General features: G+C 56.7%; 2 protein-coding genes across 2 annotated transcripts; both read right to left on the bottom strand.

The window, feature by feature from the left end:
- Nucleotides 1–480: 480 nt before the first annotated feature.
- On the bottom strand, nt 481–10,582 carry OTOP3 (otopetrin 3). The gene is made up of 7 exons (XM_024760602.1): nt 10,570–10,582; nt 6,336–6,833; nt 6,109–6,245; nt 5,366–5,424; nt 4,962–5,080; nt 2,351–3,165; nt 481–1,175 (listed from the first exon to the last, which is right to left on the bottom strand). Exons 1-7 carry the CDS (start codon nt 10,580–10,582, stop codon nt 1,005–1,007), a joined length of 1,812 nt encoding a protein of 603 aa, XP_024616370.1. The 3' UTR covers nt 481–1,004.
- A 3,181-nt stretch (nt 10,583–13,763) lies between these two features.
- OTOP2 (otopetrin 2) lies at nt 13,764–21,053 on the bottom strand. The gene is made up of 6 exons (XM_024761249.1): nt 20,735–21,053; nt 20,063–20,199; nt 18,862–18,920; nt 18,259–18,392; nt 15,776–16,653; nt 13,764–13,934 (listed from the first exon to the last, which is right to left on the bottom strand). Exons 1-6 carry the CDS (start codon nt 21,051–21,053, stop codon nt 13,764–13,766), a joined length of 1,698 nt encoding a protein of 565 aa, XP_024617017.1.
- Nucleotides 21,054–22,428: the final 1,375 nt, after the last annotated feature.

The raw sequence follows: 22,428 nt of genomic DNA, 5'->3' as shown, positions 1-22,428 counted from the left end.
CAGCCAGTGAGACAGCGCTGGGGGTCCAGCACCCAGCTGCAAGGGGTACAAGCCTGGCCTGCAGGGTCCGGGGCTGCCGTCCCTGGGCCTCACCCTGGGCCTCACCCTGGGCACAGTTCACTGTTTGCGCTGGGCTCAGGGAGATGGATGGGCTGTCAGTGCTTGCCCTCCCCACCCGATGGCTCAGAGGATCGGCAGGCCTGGGGTGAGCGGCTACAGAAAGTCACCGGGGGCTCCGTCCTGGGGAGAAGGTGTGCTGGCGAGGGGTGGGGGGATGCGAGAGCCCCGGCTCCTCTCTTCCCACCTCCTCCCATGCATCAGACAAGGGGAGGACCAGACGAAGGGTTGAGACCCCTCGTGGCCCAGAAATAGGATTGTCCCAGCCCTACAGCCCTGCCCAGGAGGACTGTCCCTTCCCACCATGTACACAGAGTGTCCTCTCTGTCCCCAGGAACAAATGCCAGGAAGCCCGAATGTAATCGATCAAACAAACAGGGTTTATGTCAGCGGGAGAGAGCTGTTGACCCCTGCCTAGCAGCTAATTAACCAGCTCATTAGGAGACGGGGTGTGTGGGGAGAGAAGGGCAGGGCTGCCTGCCCAGCTGCGAGCTTCCGGATGTCCTGGGCTGAGCTTGGACCATGCAGGAGGCAGACCCCCAAGGCCTGGCCCGGTAGGGGTGCCCCTCCCCAAACTCCCCGGAATCATTTAGGGCTGGCCGTCCCCGAGAGTAGCTGTGTGGGCTTCCTGGGGCTGCGCTGATTGTGGTGGTGAGCAGGGGGCAGGTATGTGCTCAGTCCTGGGTGTGGGCCTTAACAGTTCAGTGTCTAGGTCCTGCCCTTGGCCTTGGGCTGCCGTGACCACCTGCCCCAGAGAGGATCTGGGGAAGAGGAGGCTTTGGGGAATCCAGGCTGGTCTAGGTCCGCCTGGAATGGGGCATCTGGGTTACGTTCTCCCCAGCCTTGGCACTTCGAGGGTGTGCAGGGGGTGGGTTTCTTGGGCGCTCTCAGGCTCCCAAGTAGACCTCCACCAGCACCCCGACAGAGTGCATGCGGTAGAAGACGCCCAGAGGCAGGCCGAAGTTGACGATGGTGAACCATGTCCGGTAGCCATAGAAATCCTTTTCCAGCCCGTTCTCGAACTCCGGGTGTATGCCAAAAGCTGGCATCATCCACAGCTGGGGAGGAGAGGGGGGTTGTTGAGTGGGGGAGGGGCTCTCCCATCCCCCAAGGCCCTCAGCTCACGGGAGGCCCCAGAACCTGCAGCTCCTGCGGCATACCCCCCACCCTAGCATCCCCTCACCCTTAGGCTTTCAGAACCAGCCCCTCTCCCCCTATATCCCCCTCACCGCATCCCACAGAAGGCCTCAGCCCCCTCCTTGGCCTGCCTGGGGCCAGCCTAAACTCCAGCTGGATCCCGAGACCCCAGGCTGCCACCACCACGGTACAACCTGCTCCACCTGGGCTCCCCTGGGCCCTCATTTCCATCACCTTTTTCTGCTCTGGGTTCATTCTTCCGCTGTCATGGCTCTCTGCCCGCTCCACCCCGACCCTGCCTCCTGTCCAAATTCTGCCCGTTTCTCAAGGCCCAGATCAAACTTTCACAAAGCCTTCCTTGGCCACCTGGGCCCACACTTCCTTCTCTGAGCTCCGACCACACTTTGGGGCCAATTTATTACTTATGCTCTGTCTGGACCCTCTGAGGTGTTTCCAGCACAGCTATTACCCTCATGGGCTAAAACAACCTGGAGTTGTCCCGGGACTGCCACTTGCAGGCTTGTGGGAACACGGCAGGTCAAACAGCCTATGGCTCAGTTTGCTCATCTGTGAATGGGGCCAGTAATAGTGCCTGTTGCATGGAGCTGGTGTGATGATTCAGAGAGATGCACGGAAAGGTGGACTTGGAACTTAGCAGCCGCCGGGCCCCGAGCAGTCATTGTCAATACCTTCCCCTAGAGATTCTTTAGAAAAACAGGGCCTTCTGATCTCTTCCTTTGACTCAAGTCAGTGGACCATTAATTATTTGGTAATTCTCTGACTGGTCCCCCTGTGTCTCCTCAGCTAAGCTCCCCGAGGGTAGAAATCCTATATGTATGTTTGTAAATAGCACTTAGCTACATGCTTGGCACATTCATTCATGCCAGGCACCTTGCAGGGAGCTGGGGGACACTCCCTACTCTCAGGCAGCGTCGAGCTGGTTGGAAAGGGGCCTGTGTCCTTGACAATCAAAGGGACAAGCCGGTCGCCCTCGGGACAGTCAATGCACAATCCCTCGATCCATCCCTTCCTGAGTGAGGCTTTCTGGGGCCTCCTCGCCAGCTCCACTCCCAGGCCTCCCGGCCCCGCCACTCACTGTGATGTTGCAGAGGATGAGGAAGAGTGAGATCTCCTTGAGGGCCCGCCGCTTCCAGTTGAGGTGGCTGTAGGAGTGGATGTAGGCCAGCGAGGCCTGCCGCAGGTCCTGGCCCAGCTCCAGCAGGGAGCCCCTGCGGGGAGGCTCAGCCTCCCACTTCCCCGCCAGGCTCTCGGGAGCTGCCTCCCAGAGTGGGCGCCGGTGCAGGCCCTCGATGATGAAGAGGTTCTGGGCTATGTGCTGCAGGATGAGAAGCAGCGAATAGGCCAGGATGAGGTGGTTGAGTAGCTCGTGGGGGCGAGTGGCCACGATGGCCACGATAGAGAAGTAGGAGATGCCCATCTGGCCCAGCGCCGCGCCCATCAGCAGCACCACGTCCAGGCTGCGGGTGGGGTTCTTGAGCGTGTCTAGCTCTCGCTCCTCCAGCCCATGGATGGCCATGCCCGCCAGGCACGCCAGGCTCATAGTGGGCAGTGCGGCTGCATGGAAGCCGTAGTAGATGGTGAAGTACTGGCGCGCGATGGCAGGGCCACTTGCTTGGATCTGGAAGAGCACGAAGACGCACGTGCCTGCCACCAGGACCAGCAGCCCCAGCACCGGCCCTAAGATGGCCCCGTGCAGGTGGAAGGGCGGGGTGCCAGGGTGGGAGCCCGTGTGGGGTGTCAGGCGGCGGCCCACGTTCTTCCACATGACGAAGAGCATGCCACAGCAGATGAGGGAGTACTCGGTGCTGAAGGGGTAGAGCATCAGGTAGCCCTTCTGGAAGACCTCACACGCGGTGACGTTGAGGCACAGACAGGTATTGGTGTTGTTGCCTGGGAGGGGGCAGGGCAGGAGGGGACAGACGTTCAGGTGGGCCTTGCTCTGAGGAAACCAGATGCACAAATCAATCTGTTCACCTCCTGGATTATGGCAGAGGCGGAAGGGACCCAGCCACCCATTTTACAGATGTGGAAACTGAGGCCAACAGAGAGAAGTCAGAAATCACAGGATGGTCACTCTTTTTTTTTTTTTTGTGGGACCTTAGTTCCCCGACCAGGGATCGAATCCGTGCCCCCTGCAGTGGAAGCGTGGCGTCTTAACTACTGGACCACCAGGGAAGTCCCCAGGATGGTCATTCCTTGACAAAGGGATTCTAGACCTCAAGTGCCAAGCTTAGGTAAAGCATTTGCCACATGATGTCTTTGGTGCCAAATGTCACCTCTACAGATTACTTGCTGAGCACAGGGGGAAGCCTGTAACCTTATACTGGGAGGATCTGGCTGACACACCACGACCATCAGCAGCACCCACTGCGGGGCAGACATCTTGCCTTGTGATGAGGCGCCCTGCAGAGCGCACAGTATCCCCTGTGGAATGTTGGTGTCCAAAATGCTTAACCCAAATCTAATCAACACTTTGGTCCATACTTCCTGTTTCTAGGAAAAGCAGGGGATTTGGGAACAAGTCAAATGCCACCACGAGGAAGCAACCTGACAAATCTCAATGTCATTAGGGGAAAAGAGACTGAACTGAGCCACCAAATGTACTGCACGTTTGAACAAACCATCTTTAAAAGACATTTCATGGGCTGATTGGAGAAAGTCGAACAGATTGATACAGAGGATGGGGATGAAGTTAAGGCATTTTGTTAGAAATTACAATGGCATTTGTGCTAATGTAGGGAACGATATGATTTTAAAGACGTGCATACTGAAATATTCTGAGATGAAATGCCAGTATTTCTGCAACATAAGTAATTCAGCAAAAATACTGGAATGCATATGGCAAAATGTTAATAATTATTACATCTAGGTGATGGGTATGTCCTGTTCTTCTACTCATCTGTATGCTTGAATTGTTTAATAATAAACAATCCATGATGTCACTTGCCGAAAATTCTCTTTGCACAGGTCTTCTGAAAAATGGATCTGGAGCATAAAGAATGCCCACGGTATACAGGCATGCTGAGATTTATGCAATGGACGTGTGAATGCATGAGTCTGCTGGGAAGGTTTGGCTGTACACAAGTCAGGATGGTGATGCCACCCGGGGCGGGGGGAGGTGTATACATACAGGTGTGGCTGAATCCCACAGACGGAAGTGTTCCCATGTAGGTTTACGGGACATAGCCTCTAAGGGCAGACTGACAGGTAGGGCACTGGGTACATGGAACAATCCAGGGAGTTCTTTCTGCCCAGAAACCCTCTGTTCTTCCTTATATGTCCAGGTACCTACAACTGTGTTAGGAAGACATTCCTTTCAGTCTTGAAGACTTTTTGGTTTCTTGCAGGTAAAATGCAAATACCAGGGGTAGAGTGCATACCTGGGCTTATCAGTGAATAGCTCAGCCAGGATTAGTGGTTAGCTTACTGATAGCTAGATGGATGCCTGGAGCGGGCTTGCAGAGTGCCAGCACCTGATGGGGCAGGCCCAGAATGGGGGCAGGATGGGTACCATTGGCAAATGTCAGTTTCTGTTTAGTCGTGATCTGGTCTCTAGAGCTTTCTCCCAACTCTGCAGAGTCATTGAGCCTCACCTGTTGGGGGGAGTGTAACGTGCACGCATGTGTGTGTGTGTGTGTGTGTGTGTACATTCAGCGATTGGGGGGCAGTCATGGTCTCCTCTGTACCTGAGAACTTTTCCATGAGGGCGCTGAGCTCAGTCTCGATCTCATGGTGCATGGAGTCGTTGGTGACGGCCAGAAGCCACAGCAGCAGATTCGTGGCCAGCGTCAGCATCAAGCCACACCTGGAGGAGGTGCTACACTCTGCCACACAGCCTAGCCGGCTTCCCGGGTGTCCCACGTTCACCATCACTGCCTTTGGGGTGACCACTCTCTCCCAAAGCCAGATGCTATCTGCCATTAGAACTTCAGGAGGGGCAGCCCTAGGGGCTACCTGGGACCCATTCCCAGAGTAACCGATGATAGCCCCAGGGCCACCCTGTCCAGGGAAGCTGTTGGGGGGCCAGCATGAGTGGGGGACAGGGGTATCCCAGGAGCTGTTGGAAGGAGAGAAGGTGCCCGCATCTTACCTAGTGAAGTTGGTCTGGATCTGGACGCAGTCCTTAGAGTGCTTCCAGAGCACCCAGGTCTGAAAGAGAAAGGGCCTTGAGCCCAGTGGCTAGGGGTGGGGCAAAGGTTGGTGGTGGGACTATGGGGCATGTGTTCCAGTTGCATGTGTGTATTTACAATGGAAGGGACAGTGAGGAAGCCTGGGTTGGATTTGTGGCTCCAGGGTTTCCTTGCTGTGTGGTCTTGGGCCAGTGGAAAAACATCTCCGAGCCTTAGTCTCCTTGGCTCTAAAATAGCACTAAAATGTCTATCAGGGGAATGCCTACTTATTGGGGCAATAAAAAGGATGATGCAAACAAAACACATAGCACAATGCCTACAGATCAGGAACTCAGGAGGGAGTTGGAGATTCATTAAGAGTAGCTCTGGGGACTTCCCTGGTGGAATTAAGAATCCACCTGCCAACGCAGGGGACACGGGTTTTAAAGGAGAGTAGCACAGTATATCCGGGGGTGTAGATTTAGGTGCACACAGGTACGTACAGGCAAATGTACCTATAGGTGCCTGCGTTTCAGTGGCGCAGTGTGTGTGTGAGGCTGACACATGTAGGTAGCATGGGTGCGGGCACACAGAGGCACGTGGAGGGGCGCTGTGGTGCGTGCGTACATACTCTGGGCCGTGTGGGTATTTGCTGATGTGCCTGTTTCTAGGCATAGGCCGGGGTGCGTACGCACGCGGCGAGGGGGTGCGAGAGGCGGGTCACCTGGATGCCGATAAAGATGATCTCGATGGCCGGGAAGACGAGCTCCAGCTGTGACTTACAGCGGATGTGGCTCATGCCGTAGCCCACGCGGAAGACGTTGAGGCAGATGCTGCAGCTACCAAAGAGCACCAGGGAGCCTGGCCGGGCCAGGGGGCCGTTGGCACCTCCCCTGGAAAGAGCCCTCCCTCCCCACCCCTCTGCATCCACCCAGGCGCCCCGACACTCACCGCGCACCCAAGCGGGTCCCGCGTGCGGGTCCCGGTGGAGCACGGCTTGCGGCCGGCGGGTGGTCCTGGCGGTGTAGTAGAGAAGCCAAAGGAGGGCCAGGGCCTTCAGCGCCGCCAGCAGGATCCACACATCCCCCAGCGTGATGGCCACGTTGTTGAAGATCATGCTACAGATGAAGGCTCCGCCCAGGAACACCACGTTGAGGGCCAGGAGCCCCGAGAAGAGCTGCCCGGCCTTCTGGGCCTGCCGGTCCCGGCGCAGCAGCAGTGAGAAGTGCTGCACCAGCCAGGACCTGTTGAGGGGCGAGGCGGGGGCCCTTGTCTGCTCGGCCCCCGTGGCCACGTGGTTCTCCTTGGCCGGGGTCTCTCCAGTCTCCTGTGCTTCTGGAGAGGCCATGGGTGGAGCCTCAGTAGGGGCTGGGGAGGGAGACAGGGTTCTGGTTGGCTGCCAAGCCGTCCTGGGCTCAATTCCGCTTCTGCCTCTAAGCGCTGTGGGACCTAGGCAAGCTAAGCAACCTCTCTGGTCAGGACGTTGGAAATGATAACAGCTGCCCCATGTGCCTTACGGGACCCGAGAAGATTGAAACAGACCAGGGGATATGGAAGCCCTTTGTGCTCCATATAAACATAGGGTTTATTTCGACTGGCTTGAGGACCGCCTTCCCCCCACCCCTACCCTCCTGCATCAGTGCTTGATCTTAAGGTGGAATAATGATGTCTGTCAAGGCAGCCATGGGGATCTGCACAGTGCTTGGCCACTGGGCAGTTTCCAGGGCTGTGACTTTTCACCACCAAAACGCAGTTTGTGCCCTCTGTCTTCTGGAAGGAAATTCACTCCTCAAGTCAGGGAGAGCAAGTAGGTGTCCTCTCTTGTTCCGACTCTGATTAGTTGGGCAATGGTTGCCTAGAGGGTTGGGTTGAGAAGGATCCTGAGGCTGAGCGTGGGTTTGGTGGGAAAGAATGCTGTGATCTGAGATAATACTCTATTTTGCGTACATATGGGTGTATATAAAATTACTTTTTAAAGAAGTCTTTTTATTGAACTTGTTACAATATTGCTTCTGTTTTATGTTTTTTGATCTTTGACTGCAGGGCATGTGGGATCTTAGCTCCCTGACCAGGGATCGAACCCACACCCCCTGCATTGGAAGGCAAAGTCTTAAGCACTGGACTGCCAGGGAAGTCCCTAAAATTACTTTTAAAACATCTGGAAGACACCCATCAAGTTCACAACAAGAGTTTCTTCTGGGGAAAGGAGGAGGGCAGTAGCATTGGGAGAGGTTTAATGTTCTAGTTTTCTTTTTTTTCTTAAAAAAAAAATTACTGGGACTTCCCTGGTGGTGCAGTGGTTAAGAATCCGCCTGCCGATGCAGGGGACACGGGTTCGAGCCCTGGTCCAGGAAGATCCCACATGTCACAGAGCAACTAAGCCCATGTGCCACAACTACTGAGCCTGCGCTCTAGAGCCCGTGACCAACAACTACTGAGCCCACGTGCCACAACTACTGAAGCCCGAGTGCCTAGAGCCCGTGCTCCTCAACAAGAGAAGCCACCGCAATGAGAAGCCCGCGCACCGCAACAAAGAGTAGCCCCCGCTCGCCACAACTAGAGAAAGCCCACGTGCAGCAATGAAGACCCAACGCAGCCAAAAAATAAACAAACAAACAAACAAACATTACTTATGTAATTAAAGTTAATTTTAAAGCACGTTAAACGTTTAAGGAAAAAGTTCTGAGATTGAATGACAGTGTCTGCCATGAGCATGGGACACGTTGGGATGAGCATGAATGCCATGACCTTGACTTTCTTTTTTCTTTGGCTGTGACGCACAGCTTGTGGGATCTTAGTTCCCTGACCAGGGATTGAACCCGTGCCCTCGTCAGTGAAAGCGCAGAGTCATAACCGCTAGACTGCCAGGGCAAGTCCCATACCCTTGACTTTGATAGAACTGACTTCCATCTGTACCCTCCCTCAGCTCCTTGAAGTCTCATGAATGTACCGCTCAACATGGGGAACAACATCCTGACCCTTCTCTTTCCCTGAGTGTCTCCTGCTACTTTCTCACTTGCCCCAAGCTTTCATTCAGGCCGACCCCTTTGTTACCCTTCACTTGGACCCAGATCTTGGGTCACCCCATACCTGCAGCTCAGGACCCCTTCCTGGAGTCCAGCACACTTCTCCCGTGGGCCCTTTGAGTACTCATAACGCTGCACTGGAGTGCAGGGATGCCCCACTGGTCTGGGTGCTGTCCTGGTGGGAAGGTTCCTTCACCACTCCCTGCTGTCCCAGGTGCTCTCCCTTGGTCCCGCTGCTGCCCTGGCATCCCTGGTGCTCTGGGCTCAGGGTCCTAGGGGCTCAGGGTCCTAGGTGCTCCCCCTTGTCTAGGCTGCAGGAGGCCTGCTTTCTAATTCACTGTCAAAGCAAGCGGAGTCTCCATCCCCATGTCTCCCAGCAGGGAACCAAGTGTCTGCCTTGCCTCTCCCCTCATCCCTGTGCATTCCAGCTCAAGGACTGCTCTGAGATTTTTCTTTACCACAAGCACTACCCTGGTCCACGGCTCCCTCTTCTCTCTCCTGGACTGGTCTCCCTACCCACTACGCCTCTCCCCTACTTCCCCTGCAAAGGCAACCACTGTTCTCACTATAGAGTCCAGACTATCTAGCATGGCCTGCCTGGCCTTTCAAAATGAAACAAGGCAGCGTATGGGCTTGGGGTGCACAAGGCGGTCAAGGCAGGGTAGCCGCTGTTGCTTCCTGGTCTGGTCTTAACTTTCCTCTCCAGCCCTGTGTCCAGACCCCCACTCCCTTGCCCATGGACCATATGCCATCCTGATGCCTAGTTCCTAGGCTGCCCCTGCTTTTATTCACTTCCCTGTCTTTGCCCACACCCTACCCTTTGCTCATGGTGCCCACCCACTGGCCCCTTGGATGACTGCGGTTGTGTCCTCAGGACTCAGTGGAGCCCCACCTCCTCTAGGAAGCCTTCCCTGAACCCCCTTGCCAAGGCTGGACTAGGTGCCCCTCTTGGTACCCTCACTGCACCCATGCTTGTTGCTGAAGTATCACCTACCATGCTCTATTTTATGTTATGTTTTCTAAGTTTACTTCTTTCTTAATTAATTAATTAGGCTGCGCTGGGTCCTTAGTTGCAGCATGGGGGATCTTTTTTTTTTTTTTTTTTAAACTGCGGCATGCAAACTCTTAGTTGCGGCACATGGGATCTGGTTCCCTGACCAGGGATCGAACCTGCGTTCCCTGAATTCTGAGTGCGGAGCCTTAGCCACTGGACCACCAGGGAAGTCCCATATCATGCTCTATTTTATTTATTTATTTTTAAAATCTTTTAATTTAATTTTTTTTTATACAGCAGGTTCTTATTAGTCATCAATTTTATACACATCAGTGTTCATGCTCTATTTTAATTAGCTGTGCTTTGCTCGGTGTCTCCCTTTGGACTCTGACCTTTAGACTATCCCCCTGTGTAACTACCAGAAGACCCTCAGCACACGTGGCTCTAAAATGCAGCCTCTTCGGGCCCCCATTCTCCAATGGGCAACCTGCCCAATATTTATACCTCCTAAGGTCCTCTTCTGGGGCAAATGGAATAATAAAACTTGGTACTCTTTTAAAGATTCTACCAATGATTCCCCCCTTCCCAGTCTTCCACATCATTCTTGCTCCAGTTCTGTCCCCTCCTTGTCCAGCCCCCTTGTCACACTCTAGGCACCTCCTCCCCACATTCATCCAGGCCCGGCCAGAGTACTCCCCATGTCTCATGTAGCCTCGTGCCCCGCCCCCCTGTCACTCCTGCAGCCTGTTCTTCCTTCTGCCTCTCCCGCTACCCTCCACCAACGGCTCTTGCCCATCCTCACCACCCATCTTAAGCGCTTCTCCTGGGAAGACTTCTCCCTTTGCCCAAACATCTATCGAGAGCGGGTGTGCACTGCTGTGGGTGTGCCTGGTAGGCAGCGACCAGCTCCTGCTTACCTCATCCCCCACATATGGCACAGGGAGGACACTGAACCAATATTAGCTGACTGACTCTGGCATTTTCTGGGGACATTTCAGCACCAGAGTCATGGACAGAAACCCTTCCCATCAAACCCTTTGCATCCATCCTGGCCCAGCGGAGGCGACTTTCCAGATGATCTTGGTCTTTCTTCCCAGGCTCCCCCACCCAGGTTGAGCACATCTGAAGCTTACAGGGACACCTCCCTGCTCCTTTTCTCCCAGACCTGACTGCCCCATCTCGCCTTCCCAGAACCTACCCCAAGGCAGGAGGATAGCCTAGTGCCGAATCCTGGCACTTACTACCTGTGTGATCTTGGTCAAGCTACTTAGACTCTCTGTGCCTCAGTTTCCTCATCTGTAAACAGATACACGACTATGGAATAGTACCCATTACATAGTAGATGTTCAATAAAGATTTCTGGAATGAATAAATGAAGGAATTAAGGCATAATACCTACCTGATGGGGATTTTTCAAAATTAAATGATTTAACACATGTAAATACATGTAGAGACATGCCTGGCATAGAGAATGCTCTCAGTGTTAGCTGTTTATGCATTTCCTTCCTGTTCTGTCCAGGTCCTGGAGAGGCCGGAACGGTCGGGATTATTGGTGAATTACAGGGGCAGGTTTTGATTGGACTGCAGGCCTAGAGAGGACCCTGGAGGACAAGGTCCTGTCCTCCAGGGTCCTCACCTTCACTATCTTCCCCGCCCCCACCCCCAGGGTCCAACCCTCCCTCGGCCGCTAGAGGGAGCGCTCAAAGCGGAGGATAGGGTCCTCCGCTGGGGTGGGTGTGGGGATGGGCAAGCAGGGGTCGCGGGAAGAGGGTGAGGGCTCCCTGACTGACAAGGAGGAATCCGCCATCCTCTGGCTCGCCCCTCCGCGCGACGCCAGTTCACGGGAGGGCCCGGACACCAAACTGGTTTGTGGGTCGCGATTAGAGCCAGTGATGAAAGCTGCAGAGCCGTCGGGGCGCGGCGCCTGGCCGGATCCGACGGATGCTGCTAAGCACTGGTCGCGGAGCTACGGCATTTCTTTCCGAGCTACTCGAGGGACTGCGAGGCCTGGGACAGGCACCACACGGGTGCCTCTGACTGGACATCCCGGCAACCCAGCCCCACACCCCTTTTTCCAGCCGTCCGGGCTTTTAGCTTCTTCCCGGCTTCGGCGTTCTCTTTCCGCTGTGCGCGCTCGGACCCGGCTAAGGCGGGTGGGGGGGGTGCCCTGCTGACCCCTGCGCGCCCCCCGCCCGCGGAAAGGAGACGGGGTGCAGAGCCGGGGTGGGGGCAGAGGGGGGCCGCCGTTTGGGTCACCAAGGGTTGACCTTCCTCCCGTCATCTCGCCCTCCCGCCCCAGTCCCTGCAGCCCCCGGTCTCTGACCCTCGCTTTGGGAGCGGAGTAGGTGTGAGTGTCGAGGATGGGCTCTCGGGAATGTTCCTTCAGGGGTCAGAGGGCGCTCCCGGACGTAACGGCGCCGCCGGGGAGCCTTACCTGAGGCCTGGGCAGGCATCGCCGCCGGCTGACCACCGCAGCGCGGATCGTCTGTCCGGGTGAGGCCCCTGCGCCGGACCGATGCCTCCGACGCCCTCCCTCCGCGGGACTGCGCAGCCGCCTCTCGGGCTCCGCGGCCCATTGATTTTTCTGTTGACTTTGGGGCTCTCATTAATCAATCCTTCGTTAATTACCCTGCCGGGGGCTCCCCGGACAGCTCAGCCAATAACAAGGCGGCTGGACAGGCGGGCGGGGCCGGAGGCGGTGCATGCGCGGGGCTCTGGGTCAGGGGACCCACGAGCAGGCCCGCTTCCGGGGTAGGTCGGGGTGCAATGTCCTTAGGCCGCAACAGAGGCCGTGTAGTGTTCAGGCCACACTTGCCTCTGGCGGCCCAGCAGGGAATGGACCCTCCCCCACAGATCCGGGGTCACCTTCTCTTGTACCCCGTGTAGCACCAGACCCGGCCCTGACGCAAGCTCTCTCTCCCTAAGGCAAACGTGAACTTGGGGCGAAAGAGACCCGGTTCTGACACGGCAGGAGGCGCCCCCTGCGGCCCTCCTCAGCTCTTCCTGCAGCCTCTGAGACCTGCCCACCTCATCGTGCTGGTGGGGTCCTGGCACGTCTTCCTCTGAAGTGCCCTGGGCCCCAGGTGCGGCTGCTCCCACTCTCCCGCACAAAAGCCATCTCCTCCCAGCCCAGTCCCCACCCCAGCCTGTCCCCCTTCACCTGACTCGCTGGCCACCAGTTCCGCCTCCTCTTCTAGCTGTTGGTGCCTCCTTTTCAACCTCTCTTTGCACCGTCTGACTTCCTCAGTCTCTCTGAGTCCATCTCTATATCCCCCCTCCCCACCTTCTTTTGGATCAAACCATTTTATTGAGGGGCTTCGGAGACGGTCGAAGGCCTGGGAAAACAGTGAGATCCCACACCCTCTGCCCTGCCAGGACCTCCCCAGCTTCACAGTTGCCCCGTCTCTATATCTCTTGTAGAGTAGAAGCCAGAGGGATTTGGAGAGGAGCCTCAGGGACTGCAGGGAGTGGGACTGTGGGTAAGAGGAGGCCCAGGGGGTGAGAATCTGTGCCACCCAAGCCCTGTTTAGCTATAACAGCCCTGTCATAAATTATGTTATAACAGCCTATGAATTGAAGTTGCATTCCTGAAATGTTTCATTTGAGGGGAAAACAAAAGCTCTGATGCATGAAAAAGTTTGAAAATTATCATTCTTAGTAGAAAGGCACTGGCTCCCTTTCGCTGTGTGACTGTGGGCAAGTCACTTTACCTCTCTGGGCCTCAGTTTTCTTCTTTGTAAAATTGTAGTTGGATTAGGTGAGTCCTTCCTAACATTTCATGTGTCATGGAACACATTAAAAAATGTATATGTCACTTGAAGATAAGGCGAAGAGGAAGGTGGCAGCCTGGGTACTCCACCCAGCCCCTCCCAGCCACCCAGGTACGAGTCTGTAACTAGTCTGTGACTCAGACTTGGCTCACCCACAGAAAAGCCTGAGAGCTGAATATCTCCAGGGGCCCTTGCAGCTCCGACCCCAAGACCCCGTCCTGTGATCATCTTAGATGTGGCTGCTGAGACACGAAGTGGGCACAGGGTGGGGCAGGGAGAACAGCAGGTTTATTGTGGTAGGGGTGGAGCTAGAGGCTAGGACACTTCCAGATCTTGCCTGGTCCTAGAAAGGGTGCAGGGAGAGGTCCTCCTCCCCCCGCTTGCCCCATGCCCCAGGGATACGCATGTCCTGATTGTGATTTAAAAACTCATCCTGGAAAAATAACTTTTGTGAAAATTCCACTCTGAGGCCGCCGGGGGAATGGGTAGTTATGTGGCATAGTGACTGCCGGTCTGGGATTCATTCCCCGGGGGGTCTCTGGGTGGGTGCATGAGCTGAGCCCCTCCTCCCCATGTCTCTAGTGGGGCTTCAGGACAGCATGTAGACCTCCAGCAGGCTGGAGGCAGCATGCATGCGGTAGAAGATGCCGAAGGGCAGGCAGATGTTGACGATGGCTGCCCAGAGGGAGTAGCCATAGAAGTCCACCTCCACGGTGTTGCTGAAGTGGGGGCGGGCCCCGAAGGCGGGCATGATCCACAGCTGTGGGGACAAAGGGGTGTCAGAACCTGGCCCGGACTCGTGCCAGTGGGTCATTCCGTGAGCTTTGCTGGGTGGGGTGGGGGCAGGATGGGGGTCCCAGCCCTCTGGTTTTGTGGACAGCGAGGGCTGGGTGTTGCTGAGTGGGGACCTCGAGCATCTTGGGCGGGGCCTGGCACTCACTAAGGGGCTCAGTAAATGTGCCCAACTGAACTTGCCTGCCCCCCAGCCTAGGGCTCCGCCTGTGATCACGTCTCCCACCCTCAGTATGGCCCACGTGTGGGACTGGGGAAGGGGAGAAGAAGTCTCAATAGATGCTGTGAGAATTTGGAATAAATGGCTAAATCGGTAGCTCTTTCCTGGAGAGATGTGTGCAGGGTGGTGATGGTAGAATCAGACAGGCCCAGGGCAGGGGTTCAGGATCCTGCCGGAAGGCTCCCCCAGCCCTGCCCGCTATGAGCTCTGCTCTCCAGCTCTGGCCCTGCACCCCATCCCCTTCCCAGGTCTGGGAGGCAGTTGAAGCTGGAATCCTGCTTCATCCCTGGCTCTGAGCTCAGATAGTTCACGTCTGGGGTGTGAGGCAAAGAATAAAGGCTTCTAGGCTAACCCCGCTTCTCCCCACCGCAAATGTATCACATCCTTGGATACATCGCAGCCCAAATGTGAGCCTGCTTCTATCCTATAGAATGAAGGAGTTGGAGATGATGCCCTCAGAGCTGATCCAGGCTCAGACACCTGGAGCAAAAGCGGCCTCCCAGGTGACTCCCAGCCTGTAGGCTCGGCCTTGGGAGAAGGTGAGTGGGGGCCGAGGCTGGGAGCCACACCAAAGGTGGCCCAAGACAGGAGGAGGTTTTGAGCTTTATTGCTTCTACTGGTAGGTCAGAGATGGATGACTACTCTTTTTTTTTTACCTGTAGGAGGGGCAATATTGGCAGTGGGGACTTCAAGAATGCACCTCAATCTGGGCGTGTATTACATGTAGACCCATGGGGGTGGAATCCCTCTGGAGATGTGTTCTATATTGGGATATACCCACATTAAGGCTGTTTTCTATATTAGGGGTATTTTCTGTCAGAGGTTATAGCTAAAAGGACTGTCTTTACTTTGAGCAAAACTTCATTAAGGTGTGCTCTCTCTTTGGGATGTACTCACAGGGGTCCATGTTTCTCTGTTAGAGATTTCCCTCCTGGGGATTATATCTACACTGGGGCCTTTCTCTATTAGGTTGGAGCTACACTAGGAGTATTCCTCTGTTGGGATGCACCTTCACAAAGAGTGTTCTCCTACAGGATGTATATTTGTATCAGGTGAAGTCTGCTGCTATACAGAGGAGTTTCTCTTGGAAAGCGGCTTTGCTGAGCCGCCGCGGAGGGGGCGACTGTTGTGGCTGCCCCACTCCCGGCCAGCCCGCCGCGGCACTCTGCTGACAGACCCCTCACGCTCACGCTGGTCTCTGCCACCTCCTGTCGCTGCTGCGATTATTCTAAGAAGCAGGTTGGTCACAAGGTCCCGGGGAGAGTCACACCTCCCACCTGGGAGCAAGGGCCCCCCACTCAGCTCCGTCTCACCTCCTCCCAGCCCTCACGCCAGCAACCCCTAAGACCCCTCCAGCTCTGCCTAGATGCCAGAGTGCCGGGATCTCATTCTCCCCATGCGCCCTGAGATGCTGTTCGCCCCCGGGGCTGCACCTGACTCTCCCTGAGCCTGCTCCTTTCCTAGAGAGCCAGACGATGCTCGAGTGGGCTGGGGGCCAGACCGAGAGGGCCGAGTGGACAAACCTGAAAGAGCATCCTTCCTCGGCCTTCTCTTCCTCCCAGCCCACCCGTCTCTCCCCAGTTACTCACGATGATGTTGCAGAGCAGGAGAAACAGAGAAATGTCCTTCAAGCACCGGTATCTCCAGTGGCCCCTGGGGGCCAAGGTGATGCTCCCTGCTCCCTGAGGTCCTGCTGGGCTGGGGCCAACCAGCCTGGGGGTGGGTGGGCAGGCGGGCAAGGTGTGGAGGGTGTCCAGGCTGGCAAAGGTGAGGCCGTGGCAGGGCTCCTTGGGGGGAGTACTGTGAGGCTCAGCCCCGGGGGGAAGCCGGTGGAGGCTCTCGATGATGAAAACGTTCTGGAAGGTGTGCTGGGCAATCACGAGCAGCGCGTGGGCCAGGCTGAGCCCCGCCAGCAGCTCCCTGGGTGTGCCCGCCACCGCAGCCACGATAGAGTAGTAGGAGATGGCGTACTGGCCCAGGGCGGCACCCACCAGCAGAGCCATGTCCAGGCTGCGCGTGGGGTTCTTACGGTGGTCCATGGCCCGGCGGTCAAAACGGTAGATGACTGAGCCACTCAGGCTGACCAAGGTCATGAGCCCCAGACAGATGATGTTGAAGATGTAGTACATGACCAGGGCCTGCTGGGTGTGGCCCCTCTCCCCATTCACTTGGACCTCGTAGATGATGAAGACGGCCAGCCCCACGACGAAAAGCATCAGGCCCAGGATCGGGCCGGCAAAAAAGGTCTCCCGGAAGAGGCTGAGCAGGGATGGGGTGTGGCTGTGGCCGCGGGTAGAGGAGGCCAGCAGCCTGCCCACGTTCTTCCACATGACGTAGAGCATGGTGGAAGCAAAGAGGCTGTACTCGATGTTGAAGGGGTACAGGTAGAAGTAGCCCTGCTGGAAGATCTGGCAGATGGCCGTGTTGCAGGAGCAGTCTTCTCCGACTGGGCTGCCCGCACGCTGCACTGTGGAGAGGGGAGTGCGGAGCTGCACTGCCCTCCCACCTTCCTGGAGGCCCCCACCTGAAGAACCTCACCCCTAGACTGTGACCTTTGGAAGGGCAGGGTTGCTATCCGTCACCACCGTATTCCAAATGCCTACACAGGGCCTGGCACGTCCATCCATGCCACAGATATTTACTGAGCACCTACTATGTGCCAGAAACTGTGGGACACACCAGTAAACCCTAGCCAGGGCTCGATTAAGAAAAAAAAAATTCTGAGCCGCAGAGTTGCCCGCTTCATCCTGTCCCATTCCTGCAGAAAAACACTCCCGACCCTTCCCCACCAGTAATGACCCCTGGCTGCCCAAGATAGGCAAGCCTCTGGTCCTAATAGAAGGTGGCCCGCTTGGAAACCCCTAAAATTCAAGCTGCCTCGCAGCTCTCGCCAGCATCTGCTTCAGCCAGAAAGCAGCTGCTGTGCCCAGGTCTCGACCGTGACCTGCGGTCACTTCGGTTTGTACCACACTGATAGGAATCTCATTCTGCATCCAGCGTGTGCGCTGCTCTGCAGGATCCCTCGGGCCTTGGCAGACAGCTCTTTTGATCCCCAGAACTATCTCAGCTGGTTTTGCAGAAGAAGGAGCTGAGGCTCACTCAGAGAAAGTGGCTTGTGATGGCAGAGCTGACACCAATGACGTGACTCTCACCCCTGAGGCAGGTACCTCTCTGCACCCTGCAGCCCTAGCACGTAAGGTCGCCCACCTCCCTGGGCTGGGTTTCACCATCCTCAGGACCCCTCTGTATGTGGAGAGTGGCCCTTTTCAGTCCTGCTGGGCTGGGATCTCCTGTAGGCCTGGATCCATGCTTTCCATTCCTGGACCCTCCCATACTGGGTGTGCGTGTGTATTCAGGCAAGGTCCAGGTGGACTTGGTCATCTAGTCTGATCCTGGCTGGTGGCGGGGGGCGAGGAGGAGCTAGAGAAATCCAGAGAACCAGGACCGGGGGACTGTGGGCTCATTCTTCTTAAGCATAGCATATTGGTTCAAAGCAAAGATGGAGCTCAACCCTAGTTCTCCAATTTCAAGCTCTGTGACCTTGGGTAAGCTACTTAGCCTCTCTATGCCTTAGTTTCTGCATCCATAACATGGGAACGCTAATAGTACCCGTCTCACAGGGAGGTTGCTAGGGTTAAGTAAGATGTGCTTAAGACACCTGGCACAGTGCCTGGCATATGGAGCTCAGAGAATTGTCACTGTCGTCATTGCGATTATTACTTCTACATTCTCCTCCTTGTCAGGCACTCCCTTCTGATCCCATGCTTCCACCATCGAGCCACCCTGCCTCCCTTCCCCTCTTTCTACCTTGATCACTCTTGCCCTTTCTTCCTGGAGCACGAATCCCTTCTTTGGTGGGACAGAGACCTGGACAGTGGGACCAAGGCTGTACTGTCCAGGATGGAAAAATGCTCCCCTGTACTCTTCCTCCTGGGTCACCCACATCTAAACTTCTTCAGAGGCATAGCCTGGGGCAGCCACCTTTGCCTCCATGCCCTCTACGAGTCCACAAAGCACCCAGCCCAAGGCCTGGCTGCCACGGGACCAGGGTGAATCTGAAGTGGGCACTCACATTCCAGAGCGAGGCGGGTATGGCTGGTGTTGCCGTGAGGACTGCTGAGGGAATGGGCCTGGTGCACTGATTCATCCACCACGGCTGCCATCCAGATGGCCAGGTTGGTGGTGAGCGTGAACATGAGACCACATCTGTTTGGGGAGGGAGAGCAAAGAGGCCAGTGAGAGTCTGTGGCAACCGTTGGGTCCCCGGCGTGGTGGAGAGCTGGGGATGCTCTCCTGGGAGATGGTGCTGAGAGGCGAGAAAGCAGGCAGACCCCTGTGTGAACAGGGAAGCTGAGTTTGGAAGGAACACTTAGCCTGGCTGAGATGCCTCCCAAAAGAGGGCTGGGGGTGTCGTGGGGTTCAGGCCACGGCTGCTCCCTCTCTTTGGGGAAAGGACGTTTGTACATTACACATGCCATCTCACCAAGCACGTCCCCCGTACCCCCAGCAGAGGGTGGTGGAAATCAGGCTGACAAAGCCAGGGGGCCTTGGCTGAAACCCCACCTGGGGGCAGAAAGAGGACCCATGCCCCAGGTTGGGAAGCGCTCATCTCATGCCAGGTGAGCCCAGCCCCTGTGCATGGACATTGAGCCATGGGCATGGAGCAGGCACTCACCGAGTCAGGTCCAGGTGGCTGTGAACACAGTCTTTAGCGGAGATGCAGAGAAAGTAAGTCTGTGTTGAGAGAGAGTGGTGGGGTCATCTACTCTGCAGACGGGCTCAGCCCGGAGTGCCCAGGTCCATGCCCGGCACTATGTGCTTACCACCTCAAGAGCCCTCCTACTACGTGATCGAGTTTCTTCCAGCTTTACAAAGGGAGACGTGAGCTTTTCTCTCTTTCTATTCTCTGGAGCGATTTGTACAAAATAGTTCTCTGTTCTTTAGAAGTTTGCAAAATGCCACCTGTAAACTCTCTGGGCTTGGTGTTTGTTTTCTGTTTCTTTGTAGGGTGGAGTTTTGACTGCCTAGTTATTTATTCCTGGGAGCGAGGCCAGCCTCAGAAAGAACCTAAGCGGCCTCGCAGCTCTCTCTGGCACTGTCCCTGCCTCATCCCCACCCTTTGCTTCCCTGCAAGTCCTTGCTCTCACCTGGCTGCCCACAAATCCTTGCTGTGGTGTTTATTGATGTTGGGGTGTCTGTATTTCCATTTTGCCTGAGTATTCTTTAAAGTCAGAAAATGTAAAATTAAATAAATGCCAAAGTCATAAATGTGTTAAACTGTGGAAACCTGGGCAGTAGGGATGATGTCTCAAGAGAGGGAACCATACACATGGTCATTCTGGGCTGGGGAGGGTTTGGGTCCCACGTTAAGACCAGTCCTGCCCCAGCTCAATCAGAAGATCTTTTCCAGTGTTATTCGTGCAAGAAATAAAAAAGTGAACTTGTTTGAAAAATCCCATATACAGGATACCCTAGTTCCTGAAAAAATACAGAATATAGGGGACATGGCTGAGGCCCAACTGGCCATGCCCACAGCAGGACGCTGAGCTGAGACCGATGCCCTCTGGGCACCCAAGGAGGGCAGGTCAGGTTCCAGGAGACAGAGCAGCTGCTACAACTGACACCTCCTAGGTGTTCACTACTGGCACAGCTTAAGGTGAAATGAAATCGCAGGGCCCCTAAGTAGGCACTCACATTTGGATATGACTTCATTACCAAGTGCTTCCAGATTTATGGACTCATGTGGTCTGCACTACAGTCCTATCCCCACCCTAATCGATTGCTCAGCGTGGAAGTGGAGTGGAGCTCAGATCTCCTGACTCCATGCCACATGTTGGCTCTTTTCCGCCACACTCAGGGACGCTCCTCCCACCCACCTGCACAATGACAAACACAGCCTGGGTGAGAGGGTACAGGATCTTGATGGCTGACTGGCACTCAAAGGAACTGGAGTAGTAGCCGGTCTTGAAGACATCCATGATGAGGGTGCAGATCCCAAACAGCACCAGCCCACCTGGGAATGAGGGTGGGGGGTGGATCAGAGAGGCAGGAGAAAATGATTACAGATTTGAGGATGGATGGCCAAATAGTTGGATGATTGGGTGGATGGATGGATGAATAGGGTAAGTGAGAAGATGGATGGAAGGATGGGTGTGTGACTGAGTGGGTAGATGGACGGATGTCCTATTGAGCCCCCATCCCTTTGGGGCTGCATAGATAAGGGAAAGGACCCTAGAGAGGCTCTTTCAACTGCAGCTGTCATCTGTTTTCTGCTCTCCATCAAAGTCTCTTCCATGGCCACCCTCTTTCAATCTTTAGAAAGGGCAGAGAAGTTCCACTCCATCCCTCTCTTCATCCCTCTTCCAGGACTCTTTCCCTTCCTCTTCTGCCTCAGTCACAGCCCACCTCACCCTCAGACACATCTAGCCTTGGGGGGTGGGGACTTCTCACCGGTCTACCTCGAAGGGCACCCAGCAGTTCCTGCGGGAGCCCCAGCCTCCAGCTCCCCGCCTGGGCCACCCCACCTCTGCCCACACCTCCCCTGGCACCTCGGAGCCAGATGGGGCCCGCGTGCGCGTCCCGGTAGGGGACGGCGTCGGTGTCGGGGCAGCGCACGGTGCGAAGGAGGTAGAAGAGGATCCAGAGCACAGCCAGCAGCATCATGGCGGTGAGCAGGGCGAACACGTCGGTGTCGTACACCGCCACCTTGTTGAAGGCGCCGCCGCTGACAAACGTGCCGGCGAGGAGCAGCACGTTCACGGCCAGCAGAACGGACAGCAGGCGGCCGCCCTTCTTCCACACCTCGCGGGGGGCTGCCCGCGGTGCCGGCGGGCTCTCCTTGGGGCCCGTGGGCAGCTCCTCGGACATGGCAGAGGCGACTGGAGGAGGTTGGAGGGGTCACTGTCGGGGTGGAGCGGACAGGACCCCAGGTCAGCCTCGAGAGCTCTCCTTCCTCCATCTTATCCCTAGATTTGGGGACCCGAGGGGCGGGGGCTGCGGGGGGTGAAGGAAGCGCTGGGAAGGGGGAGAGAAAAGCCCACTGTGCCGGTCTCGCGCTCGACGGGAGGAAAAGAGAAGCGGCTGCAGCCCCGTCGGACCCCGTCCAAGGTTCCCACTCCCCAGATCCGTCGGCCGGCTAGCCAGGGGCACCCACCTGGCTGGGCCGGGAGCCCGCGCTGAGCTGGGGGTCAGGGGGCGGCGAGTGCGTCCTCTCTCTAACGCCGGGATGGACGGGCGCTTTATACCGGGGAGGGCAGGGTGATTTACAGCCGCGGGAGCTCAGCTCCATAAACCTCTCAGTCCCACTCACATGATCCATCTTTTTCCCGGGCTGAATTTAGTGAAGAGCGTGCGGAGGCAGACAAGGTGTGATTTATGTTCACCCGTTAAGAGGCGCCCCCTCCCCCGCCGCCCTGTCACCTCGGCGCAGCCAGCCTCGGGCGCGGCCCGGCACTGCGGCACCCAGCGGGCACCCCGCCCCCGGCGCCCAGCGCGCCCTGGCGCCCCTGTCTCCTGACGCCCAGAGCCCTGAGAGCTGACGCTCAGCAAACGCCCCAAGGTCCCTTAGGCACCCCGACGCCCTCACGCCCCGCGGCCCTGTACCTTTGGGCTCTTCTGTTGCTGCCCCAAGATCGGGACCCTACCGCCCCTTCCCCGACACCCTCACAGTGATCGAAGTTCCCTCTTCCTCTCTCCCTTCCCCTGGTCCCTGCTGCGCGGGATGCTGCCGAGTCGGACTCTTGCGTACGAAGTTCTCGGCCAGTCTTGTAGCGCCTCCTGCTGGAGCGCGGCTGGCCCACCTCGCGCGAAACTGTGGCCGCCGGGACAGCCGTGTCCCGATCGCTGACGGTCTGGCGGTCGGTCCTCTTAACTCTCTTAGGCCCATTGTCCAAGGGGTCAGGACTGCCCTCAGACATCCCTCCCCAGCCCTTGGCCCGTTCCCTTGACGCTTAGAGACTTCGGGGGCCGCAGCGCCGCGGCTCTAGTGAAGACAGACCTCGGACTGTCCCCAGACTGGGCCTCACGGGGCGGGACGCTGGGGTGAGCAGCGTTTTGGAGAGAGGCCGGGCCCGGTTTGCTCGGAGCAGGGAGTTTAGGACCCAGGGGCAGCCCGGGGCGGCCCTCTGGGCAGCGGGAGATCCTCCCCCCACCTTCCCCGCCCGCCGAGCGGCTCAGATGTCCGAGTAGCGGCGGCTCTGGCGCTCCGCATCTTCTGTTTGCGGCGGCGGGCGCTGGCGGCCCC

This window comes from Neophocaena asiaeorientalis, unplaced genomic scaffold (genome assembly GCF_003031525.2).
Source record: "Neophocaena asiaeorientalis asiaeorientalis breed wild unplaced genomic scaffold, Neophocaena_asiaeorientalis_V1.1 scaffold30, whole genome shotgun sequence".
Lineage (NCBI taxonomy): Eukaryota > Metazoa > Chordata > Mammalia > Artiodactyla > Phocoenidae > Neophocaena > Neophocaena asiaeorientalis.
This window is presented reverse-complemented; position numbering and strand designations above follow the sequence as displayed.